Below are 13,754 nucleotides of genomic sequence, written 5' to 3' on the forward strand. Positions count from 1 at the left end.
TGAGAGTCACTTTTCGCTAAAATTGATGGTTTTCCCTGCAAAGTGAAAAAACTGTTTTCCTCACTTATTTGTTTAAATAGAAAAGTTAGCTAATAAAAGTTTTTGACTCGCGAGATGAGAGATGTCTTGTAGTATGTTCCTTTAGACAATTTTACAATAATCTAGCGGATAGGACTTTTTTCGAGTAAAAATTTAATTTGCTTGATCTATACCTACACTTATCTATATTTTATATTTCACGATTTTCTAGCAGAATTTAACAAGCAATCTAGCGCGCCTCTAATAAGCAGATGTTTGGCAACACTGTGAGAAATTATTCACTTCGTGACCAGCAACTTGTGCGGAAATATTTGTCTTGAAATGTGGACTATGGAAATTTACATTCGAAATATTATATTAATTGAAAAAAAACCGTACCTCATCAGGGATCGAACCCCGAACCTTCAGATTTGTATGACAACGCGTAACGCTTTAGGCCACAAGACCATATTTATTTAGTTTCGATAACCTGGCTTATATAGTTAACGTTGTGCCTTTTGTGATATAAACAATAATTATAATGAATATATTGGCAGACGGCAGGATACCAGTAATAATATTATTGGCATATTTTGAAGAATTATTAAATACAATAAAAAATAAATTGTTGTATATTTAAAAAAAGACCTATTTATCTGTCAGTTTAGAGAAAGTATAGTGCTGTAAAGTATTTTCCATGGTAATGATTTATACATTCGTGAGAAAACTGTTTTCTTCACTTATTTGTTTAAATAGAAAAGTTAGCTAATAAAAGTTTTTGACTCACGAGACGAGAGATGTCTTGTATTATGCTCCTTTAGACAATTTTACAATAAACTAGCGGATAGGACTTTTTTCGAGTAAAAATTTAATTTGCTTGGTCTAATACGATTTGTGATGACAATTGCGATGACATAACAATTATGTATATTTTCTAGGATCAGAAATACGGTAAATTCATTGAGTCAAGAAACATTTTAAGGATAAACTCCGAGTGATGTGATTATTCATTCCTGTCTGCCACTCACGTCCAACGTTACTCATTTCATGACATAAAATTCGGAATTGTTAGGTCACGTCCAAATGCATTTGTTATCAAGCAAAGGCCGGCAGGTGAATCTGCCGATGCGCATTCCACTGAGTGACCACTGACCACAAAACCAGTGGGTGCCCGATTTAGATGTAAATTCCACCGAAGCGGCCGGTAAACAAAACACGACAAGGCTCTTACCAGAGCGAGTAAACACGTAAATAGAAGCGAATCCCGGCGTTTAATGGCGATGTTTAGAGTGCAATAAGGGGCAGTCGTTACGTGTTCCTAGTTTCGCGAGATTTAAATTGTAAATAGTTAACCAGTTACCGTTCGGACGGTCACAAGTAGCACAGTCGTGTCGTAAATTGTAAACACGGAACATACAGGGTGCGCGCTGGCCCTTAGAAATACAGTAACAACGAAATTATGAAAAATTATGGCTATTTTCAAATATTCACAGATAGTACAGTACAGCCATTGAATCTGAAAATCAGCTGTAACCTCCGAATTCTTTGAAACTGCATGGATTTGCATGAAAATTTAGAATAAGTCTCATCTTAGGCTCAAGTTCAAAAGTGACATAAGCCCGATTGACGCTATTTGTTTTTTAGGGGTAAAAACTACCCCTAAGTGAAAAAAATTGAAAAATTTAAGTTAAAAGCATTTTATTGATAAAAATCTTGATCAAGCACAAAGATTAAATAATGTTCCATGTTCTCGAACATGTTTTATGATATATTTGATCTTTTCGACCCTTTATTTAACCCTTAAAACTACCCCTATGCATAAAATAATGATAAAAATTACTTTTTAAAGATTTGGAATGATTAAATCGTGCAATTATTTAAAATAAATGTTACCTTATAGCTAATAAAAGAATTTTTCCCTTTCAACCCCTAAAAACCACTCCTGTATTGACAAAAATGACAAAAAATACTTTTTAAAAGCTTGGAATGCTTTAACGGTGCAATTATTTAAAATAAAAATTCCCTCATTGCTTATGAAAGAATTTGTATCTCATAACACTTTTCAACCGTTATAAATCACCCCTGTGCTAAAAAAATTATAAAAAATTACGTTTTAAATGCTATAATTGTGCAGTAATTTAAAATAAAAATTGCCTTATATTGACGCGCATTTGAATCCTAACATTTTGTTCCAAAAATGAAAAAGCATTTTAAAGATAATTTCAAGAGCTGTAAGATCGTTTGCATATAAAACCTATTAAGTCCTTCGTTTTTTAAAGGGAAAGATTCGAAGGGCTCGAGACAGGTCGTTTTTTCACTAAAATGGATACTTCAAGGGCGATATCTCCTTTATTTTTTATGCTATAGGAATTAAAAAAAGCAAAATATTTGTTGAAAAAAAAGCTACATTTTTGTTGTCTATCATTTTTTACGTATCTTTCATAGTTTCAGAATTATTATATAAATAAGGCAATTTTTTTGAATAATGAAAAATACGTTTTCAACTTTTACCGTACATTATTAAAAAAATACGCAAAACCTGTCTAACTTCAGGATCGTGTGAAAAACACTAAAACAAAACTAATTGTAAAGGGTCTACGATTAATTTTAATTCTGATGGAAATGGTACAGCGTTTACTGCTCATTTTTCCTTAAAAAATATGAGCAACCCATCTGTTTTTGACGATAACTCCTTCAGTTTTGCTCTAATTAACTTTTAGTGCTCATTTTGAAGGTCTTTTTGAGTACTACAAAAGACTCCAGGAGCGTTATACACGTAAAATTACTCCTTTTTCCGTTATTTGACGTTGAATACATCGATTCGAGTGTTCCCCCCAAAACAAGCCCTTCCACTAACCATATCTCGCTTTGTATAGGACGTACAATTTTTAACGATCTTCTTTGATTATTCATAAGCTACATTTTTATTCATTACACTTTTTTAATAAAATGCTTGGTTTTTGAGTTATTCGCGGAAAATACTTTGAAAAGTGTTTTCTTTTTCACTCAAAATTCCAAGTTTTCAATAGTGAATAACTAAAAAACTATTGATTTCTCGAAAAAATTATTCGAATACTTTTTGCTCTAAATTTGATTCTCTATCGATTTCAAGCGTTATTTTTGAAACAAATTTCCACCCCCGAGGAGGGGTGTCAACCCCCAACAGGGTGGAAGCGTCAATCGGCGCTATGTCACTAATGTTCATTGACCTTTTCTCTAACTATCTGCCAAATTTCAAGTCGATCGGTTCAGTTTCAAAGAATTTGGAGGTAAAAAACTTCAATCAATGACTGTACTATAACTTTTTCACCGAAAGTCCAGTTTGGGAAGAACCCAGAGTTAACCCAAAATGCGCGAATAAAGTGTCTACCAACTAAAGTAACTATTTTCCATTTATATACATTTAATTGAAAATATTGCTTCCTTACCTTTGAATCCTGGATTATCGAAAGCGAACTCAGTTTTCCCTCTCTCCGGATCCGTCTCCAAAATGAGTTGCTCTGAAAAAAAAAAAGAATGAACAATGAAATATACAGTCGTCACAATTTTAAATCGTTAAACGCGAATAACGAATAATAAAAAGATGCAAATGTGTGAAAATTATTATTTAAATTGTCACGGAAGCGAAAAATTAGGGATTTTTGAGATAACGATTTTAATTATACGCCGCCTTAACAGTAACGAGGCACTATTATGCGTTGCACACTTTTAAGCAAGACAATGATGCAGCAAAACACCGTGAGTTGATTTATTTTATGGAACTAGTTAGAAAACAAGCGAAGTTGATAAATACATAATAATTTAAAATGATTATGCAACATAATATTACTTTTTTTAAGTACACTTAACTATTTACTTGGAGTTTCAGTTTCTAAGCCTCCTATCTGGTTTAGAAGCTTCTTAAAAGTCAATCTGTCCTCTAGAATCTTCACCGCAGTTTTGAATTTTTTTGACATTTTTGAATTCTTAAAAAATATATTTACTGATAAAAGGTACTAACAATAAACGGTTCTATGATCTGCAATGGATTTTGTACAACGCAAATAGTGATAATTTGGAGTGTACTATACGTATTAGCCAGTATCCTGGCTAATAAATTGTAAGGCACCAAGGTCGACGGTCCAACACCTCTTATGATGGGTCCGCAGATGTCGTGCATTATTATTACGTACATTAAAGTAAATGTTAATTATTTCACATTTGATTAACAAGATGACACAGTTGACTACATCGGAAGAAAAAAAAACACAAAATTGCTGCAAATGAATTGCTATTCTAAAACAAAAGAAAAGAGAAATTCAGAATCATCTCGAAGTAACATTTTTTTTATATTTTTGGCCATTTATTAAACCTTCAAGCGGTGCTCCCGTACTGTCATACTCGGTAAAATTATGTGAGAACCTACAGAAGTATTCCAAAGCACCGAAGTTCAAGAGAAATGTTATTTTACCTTTTCAACCAATGCAAGTAAGTAACGTTTCAACTTTACAGGCACCATAAACATATCGATTTAATAATAAATAAACGAACACACAGAAACTAATCTGTAAAGTAATTAAACTCGAGACTCTTCCGCCATCGTAAATCGCCACAAAAAGTACTAATAAACCCACTTAATCCCGTCTAAACGTTAGCTGGCCGAAAGAGAAGACCGAGGGATAAATAATACTCGAAACGGGAAAATTTATAGCGGCAGGTTATCGGTGTCGCCCACGTAAGCGAATTTATATAGCTGGTGAAGAAAGGAGGACGTGGTTGTTGAATTGTATGGTGTCGCGGGAGGCTGTGAGGATGCGGGTGCGAAGATAAACGCTGTAGCCTGAGGCTGGGACGATTACGTCGAAACGTTTGATGTAGGGGTAGGGTGTATAACGACGCGGATGGTATGTGGACTTGATTTCAATATAAAACATCAGTTGCGTGTCGAAAGAAGTAAAAATAGAGGAGACTCCGCATGAAAGTCATTTTTTCGTCCTGATAGATGTTACGGCGATAAGCAGCTATTTGAATTCCCTTGAAATAGGTCTGAATGTAAAAAGTCTACTTTACATTTTCGATTAAAAACATACAATTTCAATTCCTAAGGTACTGTTTTATTGGAATGTTTTGAAATGTTTAATCTACTTAAAACATCTGGTTTCGTTTTAATCTTGTATTCTCTGTGTAATTTTTTATTGTCGTGTGACCAAATTATTTGTAAATAATGTAAATTACAATTAAAAAAACATTATTACAATATTTTTTTCTTGGTTTGCTTTACCTATATAACTGACACTAATAATAATAATTACCAACTGTTTCATAAACATGTATGTATGCATAAACCATTTCGAAAACCATAGCAATTCTTTCAGGCGTATATTTTTATGGATGTGTACATACAATCGTACGATATCTAGTTCTCTTTCCTATGAATTATTTATTCCTTCCAATAATACGATGTAAAAAATGCAATTTTTCAGTGTATGTTTACTTAATTATTTGCCCTTTCGAGACCACTACCATCCCAGGATGGGTATTTATCGGGGAGGCGAAATTTGTAAATTCAACGCGAGAACCTGCGGACCCAGCCTCAACCGTGTACGAATGTCAACCCAAGTACCCCGCAGCTATCACAATTATTCTCATTTAATGTAAATTATCGAGAATTTCAATAAATCAAATCAAATTCAAAACGTGTTAATCACTAATCTACGATATGGCGCCCAACAATCCGCGACAATATTCTAAACCCTATAAAACATATTTTCACATTGTTACTAACTTCTACTTCTATTTCCATTTTGAGATTATTGCGTGCTATCGTTATTTCTACGTTTATTACAGTTCATACTAGCGAATCCCTTTCTATTTCCTTATTTCTAAATCGATACATAAAAGTGCATCTTTCTTTTATTACTGACACTTCAGCTGCTAAAGCTGTGATTATACATTATTGCTTGGAACCCCTGTCAGTATCGTCTGCGTAAAAAACGATCAGCTAAACCATTTTGCAAATGCGATAAGGCGACACGACGCGTTCCCACAACCATTAGCCTTAGTCATCATATCGCACTTGACAAAAACAATTACGCGATATCGCAATCGAATTTGTACGGTGGGAACTGGGAATGGAAATGTGTGGCCCCGCAGGTGCATGCAAATGCCTCCTTGTGCCCCAACGAATGGAATGCCTCATACACAAAACATTAGGCGCATATAAATATCGTTTTAATACCCCTCTGTATGTTAGGGGTATTTTATTTAGGGTAGTAGTTGCTTTCCGGAATGTCATCAGTTAGGAATCTTATCTGCCTTGTATTTTCCATTGACTTCATTTGAGAAGATAAAAAAAATTTAATTTGGTCCGAGTTAATTTTGAAATAGGGAAAAAAAACTACTGAAAAAGATGCCATATCGAAATGTTGTAAAACTGTAAGGTATACACATTCAATTATTAAAATGATTTCCAAGTAACCACCAACTTTATTTCCTTAATGTAGACTTTTAACAAATCTTTAATAGCGCGTAGTAAGTATTTAGTCATTCATAAGATCCATCTTCATATCACTGTAATGATGCAATGGGTTTTTTAACCTCAACCGGGAACAATGGGGACTTAATTGAATATTTATTTGATTTGTTAACAATGCATTCATTAATGGAATTCGTCATTATGTGGGACTTGAAGATGTGTCATTGCAATTTAGATCTGAAAAGTGAATTAACTTAAAAAATCCATTTTGAAGCAGCTTACCATACTCACTTACAAAAGGTACTCAAGTAAAGTGTTGTTAAGTTGTACTAACACAAAAAACAATTTATTCTTGCAAGCGAAATCAATTAGAAGTTGTGGCATTTCATTAGAGTGAGTCTAAAATGAATTTACACCACGACAATTTGTTATTCGAAGAATTTCTGCTGAATCCAAGAATATTTCCGAAACAAATATTAAAACTACCGTTTTACTTTATAAAAATCGAAGAGTAGGTGCTGTCAAAACAATTGTACACCCTGTAGAAACGAAAACAAGCACGGCGTGATTGATTGCTGTTATGCAATCGACTGCATCGGGTGGAGCTCGTCAATAAATGGTATCTTCACAGCGAATGCCTCTTGCGTGTCTGCCGATTCAGAGGATTGTTCGAGGGACGTCGCGATTAGCTTATTTGCATAGTTTTTCTCATTTTAACGCCCCACTTTCAATAATGGGTCACGGTGAAGGATCAGAAGAATGCTTGCCTACATAATTCAGATGTTTACGAGAATTTGTAGAACAAACACGTTGTTGAAATGTTTGAACAATGGGTTTAAAAATAGACTTGTAAATCTTTTTACTCGTAATTATGTTAAAATCTTTAAATCTGTATAAAAATATTATTAGGAAATAAAAGGAGAACGACGGTGGTCTGAGATTTTAGTTGGGCTTCTTATTAATAGATGGCGTCACAAAAAGATTTTAAATCTGCGTACCAGAAATCAGCTATTAAAATTTCGAAACTTCTTGTATGATTTATATACTCTTCCTACAGTACCATTACGACATTATTTGACAGGCCATATGTAAATTTTGAAAGAGCCTCCCGTTGAATCATCGCAAATAATTTTATTGTTGGTATTCATCGGGCATAACCCACCGATTATATATTCTTCAAAATAAATTACTGTCAATCTTCTGACATGTTTACTGTATATAAATGTTTGTAAGGATAGGCTGGAGGAGCCTTGAAAATATACTTTAATGACTAATAACAATAAACTGTTCACAGAGAGATTTCACAAGATTTATAGATTAGAGCTCAAGAATGTTATAATGTTTACTCTTGGCTGCTCCAACAGGAAGAAGCAATTTATTTCAGTTTTTTTCTTAGTTACGTATATTCATGTGTACTACTTACAATAATACGTTTTAATTATCGTTATAACGTAGATAACATAAATAAAACAAAAGATGTATATGTATGTACATAAAACAATATATTTATTAAGTCTGATCTAATTTTCTTCAACTGTAACTATGTCGTAAACAAGTTAGTATTAAAAAAAAACAATCTAGGTCAGTCCCTATATCATTATTATTCCAAATGGTATAAAAGAATAAAGGAATATTACTGACATTAAGAATTATTCTGTACTTTTACTTTCTCGTCTGGAGGAACCCATCCAATTAATAGGTAATTAGAAATCTCACAAAAAAGCACGCCCATGTGAATGTGCATCTCCATAGGAGAGAAATCTGCCGATTATTCCGAGAATTCAGTAGAAAACGCGTACAGCGACATTACTGTAAACGAACACCTTGAATTTAAATTTATTACCACAACAAATGACAATATTGCTCACGTAATCAACTGCCAAGCTTGTGTTAAAAGTACTGTAAATCAATTTACGTCCCACGGTACTGATGACCCATCATGTGGACGAACAATGCAGAGTTGCAAAACAGTGTTCAATCAATCGAGGACGAAAATACTTTATTGCTAGCAATGGTTGCATTTCTCAAAAAGTTAAGAATAAGTTGCAGCAACATTGATCTATAGTCTGTTTGGAAATGAAAGAGAGTAATAAAACCCCGAGATAAGAACCGGCCATGGGCGTGGTAATATTTCGTTTCAGGTAATTATCGGGTAACACTAATGCTAACAAAAATGACAGGGATTGGAAAATCGACTATCTACAGACTTTTAAAGGAAACAAAAAATGAACAAGATACTGTAAATCCCCCAAATTCATCTACAAGGAGGTCAAAAGTCGTTATAGATGATTTCTTCAAAAATGTCATTCGCAGAAAAGTACACTCATTTTATTTTAAAAAAGAAATACCAACGCTAAACAAAATTTTAAGTGAACTTTCAGAGGACAACGATTTGCCAAAAATCAGTAGAAGCAAATTATGGGCCGTTTTACGAGAATTGAATTTTTGCTGGGAAAAGCAGAACAGGAAGTCAGTTCTTATCGATAAAGATGAAATTATTTGTTGGCGAATATCCTACTTAAGATCAATTAGAAAATTCCGTGACGAAGGGAGGAATATTTATTATCTAGACGAAACTTGGGTCAACGAGGGATATACTGTAACAAAAGTATGGCAAGATAAAAATGTAAAAAGTTTTCGACAAGCATTTTTGGATGGACTTTCAACAGGGTTCAAGGCACCTTCAGGTAAAGGGCGAAGATTAATAGTGACACATATAGGTAGTGCCAGTGGTTTTGTAGATGGCGGTTTACTTTTATTTGAATCCGGTCACACAAAGCTTTTTTAAAAGTACACCTCATCTATACCGATAATACATAATATAAAAATTTTAAATATAAGCACCAGTACTACATTTATTTACGATTTGCATACATAATAAGCTTTTATTACTCTCTTTCATTTCTAAACAGACTATAGAAGTAATATTAATAATAACGCTTCTTTTTTGAGATACAGAGTGTTCAAATAAAATAAAATTACAAAGATTTCAGGAACTCAACAACTCCCTAACGATTCATTTTTTTCTTTCAGTAAACTTGTATGTAAATCCAATTTTGTACGCTCGTGTAAAAACTTTACTTTCACTCGGTACAGAAGCACCGCGAAAAAGGTGTGTCCGATGCATTTTAATTCATAGCCACGCTCGATTTAAATCACCCAAGGTCTAACCGGCAATTTTTATTCGACGCTGAAACCGCGGTTGTTTATGCTGCCACACAAACGTGTTCAGTAAAAATGTCTTCGCATTCTTGTGAGCCACACATCACGATCGTGTCGACAGATAGTACAAAGCTTGGTTTATTGTAATTATCAACTGTCGTTCCACTTCTGTGCGCGCAGGATCCACGCGCCATCTGCCGTAGTAATAGTTAACTAGGCAATGTCCCGGTTTAGCGAAAATATATTAAAATAATAAGAAAAAACTCAAATGTTGTCATTAATACAAGTATTATTGTAATATACAGGGTGGCCAAATGAAAACGAAACAGAGCCATTTCCAGGAATTGCGTCAAGATTGTAGAAAAACGCTCAGACCCGTTGATTTTAGATTAAAGGGGGACATTCTTTGCTGGTATTTTTGACTCCGCCACTTTCACCCCCAAGCAAGGGTAAGCATCACCCCAAAATATTTAAGTGGCATTGGGGGTTGAGTAATATTTCTTTTGAAAGCTCTTACAAAGTGGCGTAGTCAAAAATACCAGCAAAGAATGTCCCCCTTTAATCTAAAATCGACGGGTCTGAGCGTTTTTCTACAATCTTGACGCAGTTGCTGAAAATGGCTGTTTCGTTTTCATTTGGCCACCCCGTATATTGTGTATTTCAAATTTAATCGACTCTACGATCTGATTATTTAAAGCTTTTTTTACGAAAAAATCAAGTGATGTCAATAAAAATGTATGCAACATCTTTTTTTAAGAATTTTACTGCTGTTTCTGTTTGTTGTGAATAAAAGTCTGAGATTCCTGCTCTTCCTGCTCATCAGAACCAATGTACTGAACTTTATTCTTTACACACAAATTACTGGAGTTAGTCGGTATTTTTTATAAAATAGCACCATAAAGCGCCACGCGTGGTTGCCACTCAGGAGCAAAATTATCATGATTACGCATAGGTCGTTATGGCTCTATGAGCCTTTATTACAGACCGATGCTTCCCTCCGCTATCGGTTCGGTTATTAGCGATTTTTAATTAGTATGCACTGGTCTCTCTATGACGCTATTTTTGTATCGACACCGCCGATCTGGGCACTGCGAGCCAACGAACGCGAAACAACATACCTAATATATTTTAATAATGTATTTTGCAATGTTATTTGCCGCCTACTTTACATAGTATGTAAATCAGTCTAGTTAAACAGATTAGCCAAGGCGGTAAAAATAAATTATACATGTACGGGGTGTTCCAAAAAACAGTGAACATACAGCTACCGCACATTTCTAAGGTAGTAACAATTAATTAATTTGAGTAATATCTGAGCCGCTAAATATATGACATCTGATTCGAATTCGGTGCACGTACAAATTTTTTATACTTCTAGGTACTCAGTGTTGTTAATTCTTGACCCTGTGCTAGAGCCGCTAGAGGGCGTCCGCTACTAATTGTTTCAGTTACATTTTATGACATAACTTATTTGAGGTTAGGTTTTTTAGTGTATGTCTCGTATTACGATATAAAATTTTACATTTGATAAAAAAACCTCTCGTTAAAGTCATTGAAAAAGGGCCGTTTTTGAGAAAAATACAATTGACTCCCAATATAGGACATACATCATAAAAAACTTAAGCTCAAGAAGTCACAAAATGTAGCGACCTCTAATAGATGGTTGAAAACTTACAACATTTATAACATTCAAAAACTTGTACCAAATTTCAATGAAATTTTTTTAAGAATTAGTAAAAGTTTTGAAAGTTTAAGTCTATTTTGTCAAATATGGGCCAGTAATAAACAAAGTTCATTTACGAGCGAAATGTTGTGAAAAAATATTACATTATACAACGTGTCGCTCATCGGTTACATATTCGAATGACTTTACCAACGCACAGGTATGCGGATCCAATATGCATACTGATTTGGTATAATTGCTTTCCTTGTTTGAAATACGATGTGACGGTCGGTGATAATCCAACAGCTAGTTTTTCTATGTGTGTAGCTAGCTTGGTAATAAATCATTCAGCAAAGGACCGACTTTGATCAATAACCATTCTTAGGAAGAGCATAGGAAATTGTGAAACAACAATAGAAACATCAAATGCTCGGAATGACCATTGGAGAAAATATTTTGATAATGGATATGTGAAAAACTGGTACTAAAGGCTTAAAACACTTACACCTCATTTATTTCGTCTATATTTCTTATGGAAATCTACTTGATCCACTGACTAATCCATTTTGAGGAAACTGATGATGTTGCCCTAGAAGATTTTGGATGCATTGATGATGATAATGAAATTCTCGCAGATAATTTTTTTTTATAAAGATCAAACAAATAATTTCCTTGAATCTAAATATTCGCGGCTTCCTCTCACTATTTGGTTCGAATAATAAATTCAAGCATCAAAAACGTAACATTAATAAAGAACTTAAACACTAGGAAATATGTTGATTATTATTTAACAGACACTTCATTGCATTAGATAATAATTAATTGAGTATGTTTTGTGCTAGAATACGAGCACATTACATTCTATTGACGTAACGCGTGTGAATGCAAAATTGATGTTATTGTGTTATTTTCTCACCAAAAACCACCTTGTGTGAAAATATTTAGGTATCTAATTCCGCAACAAACAAATATTTAACGTATTGCTACCAGGCAACATATTCTTTAGTCTATATATTCATAATATTTTATATTGCAGACTTCTCTATTTGAGTAGGTGACTGGGTACTATTCCATTTTTTTTTAATTTAACTCTGTTGTACACACAACTGTCTCTAAATTGTCAAATTCCTTCAGGCGGTAAGAAAGATGAAAGTTAAACCAGATATAAGTTGTTGACCGCTCTCGTAGCCTAGAAGGAAATTTGGAGAATACCAGATGTATCTCTACCCATTCATTTCAATATTAACATTTTCTTTCTTCTATTAGACTCTGTATACTTCGTAAATATCTATCTCGCTTAATATTAATGTTCTCCTCACACGCCTTCTTGTTAAATAATGATGACATTTAACATTTACATGGTCATTTATCACTGAACTGTCAAACGGCTTTTCGTCCAATTTACTTTCAATGCAAAATCACAAAATTAATACATCATTAAAAAAATTACAATCTTTGACAGATACTTTCTTTATTGAAACAAATAACCCAGTTCCTATGTCTAGAGGTTTTAAAAAATTGCCAGTTTCCTCTAAGTAACCGATTAGAGTCCAATTACTGCAAGCAGCAGGAAAATCATCATCCTGCTGTTTTGCACTCGCCGCGAAACAAGTCAAACAAGTGCAAGCATCGACAGCACGCATTTTAAAGCAGTCTCAACATCATCGTATGGTTTATTTATTTATTTTGTTTAAGATGATGCTTATCTTCATCTGTCTTAATTATTCATACACTGAATCCCTGAAAGATCATTTACACCTAAAATATCTATTTCTATTTCAAAATGACGCCTAAAAAGGATAAACAATTACTTCAATGTGGTCTACATTGCGCGAACATTGATAATAGAATAATTTTACCATATATTTTATTACTTTTAAAGAACCATATTTCCTTAACTAACGACAACATTGTTCTCTGGAATCTGAACCCGCTAGCTGCATTGTGGCATACTGACATGCATTTGCGACTAACCCATAAACTCAAAGTCCACCTATCCACCTGGCGGACAACACTGTCGACCTTTCACATGTAAATGTATCGCAGAAAATTTCACCCAGCCCATAAATTGTCATTAATATTATTATGTACGATCAAATCCGTTACCTCTATCGGTCTCTGCTGCGATGAGATGGTGTTTTGTCTGTCTGAGCTTCACCTGTCTCTCTTAAAGGCGTCCGTTGCAAACGCGTCTTCTACACGTCATATTTGCTTACTCGGAAAAGTGATGGAATCATTCCTGTTATTAAAAAATGAGTAAGATGGTGAACAGAACAAAAGGAATGTAGTTTTGAACCCCCTACAAATAGAGATTGCACTAAAGAAACTGCAACTGAAAATAATTTTGATTGAACTGAAAGTATATATTCTCAAAAACCGAATCTGGTGTGGCTCGGGCTAACTCTCGAGCGAAACCCCTAGTGTGCGGACACCCTTACTGGTGATATTCCACTCCGC

At 34.0% G+C, this 13,754-nt stretch overlaps 1 protein-coding gene across 2 annotated transcripts in view; it reads right to left on the reverse strand.

The window, feature by feature from the left end:
• Positions 1-13,754, reverse strand: part of LOC108909392 (muscle M-line assembly protein unc-89-like) — a 48,503-nt gene that overhangs the window by 13,271 nt on the left and 21,478 nt on the right. For both annotated transcript variants that reach the window (XM_018713719.1, XM_018713718.1), the window contains exon 3: positions 3,447-3,518. In XM_018713719.1, the coding sequence (XP_018569235.1) occupies positions 3,447-3,518 (72 nt within the window). The remainder of the gene's footprint in view (positions 1-3,446; positions 3,519-13,754) is intronic.

This window comes from Anoplophora glabripennis, unplaced genomic scaffold, assembly GCF_000390285.2.
Source record: "Anoplophora glabripennis isolate ALB-LARVAE unplaced genomic scaffold, Agla_2.0 scaffold143, whole genome shotgun sequence".
Classification (NCBI taxonomy): domain Eukaryota; kingdom Metazoa; phylum Arthropoda; class Insecta; order Coleoptera; family Cerambycidae; genus Anoplophora; species Anoplophora glabripennis.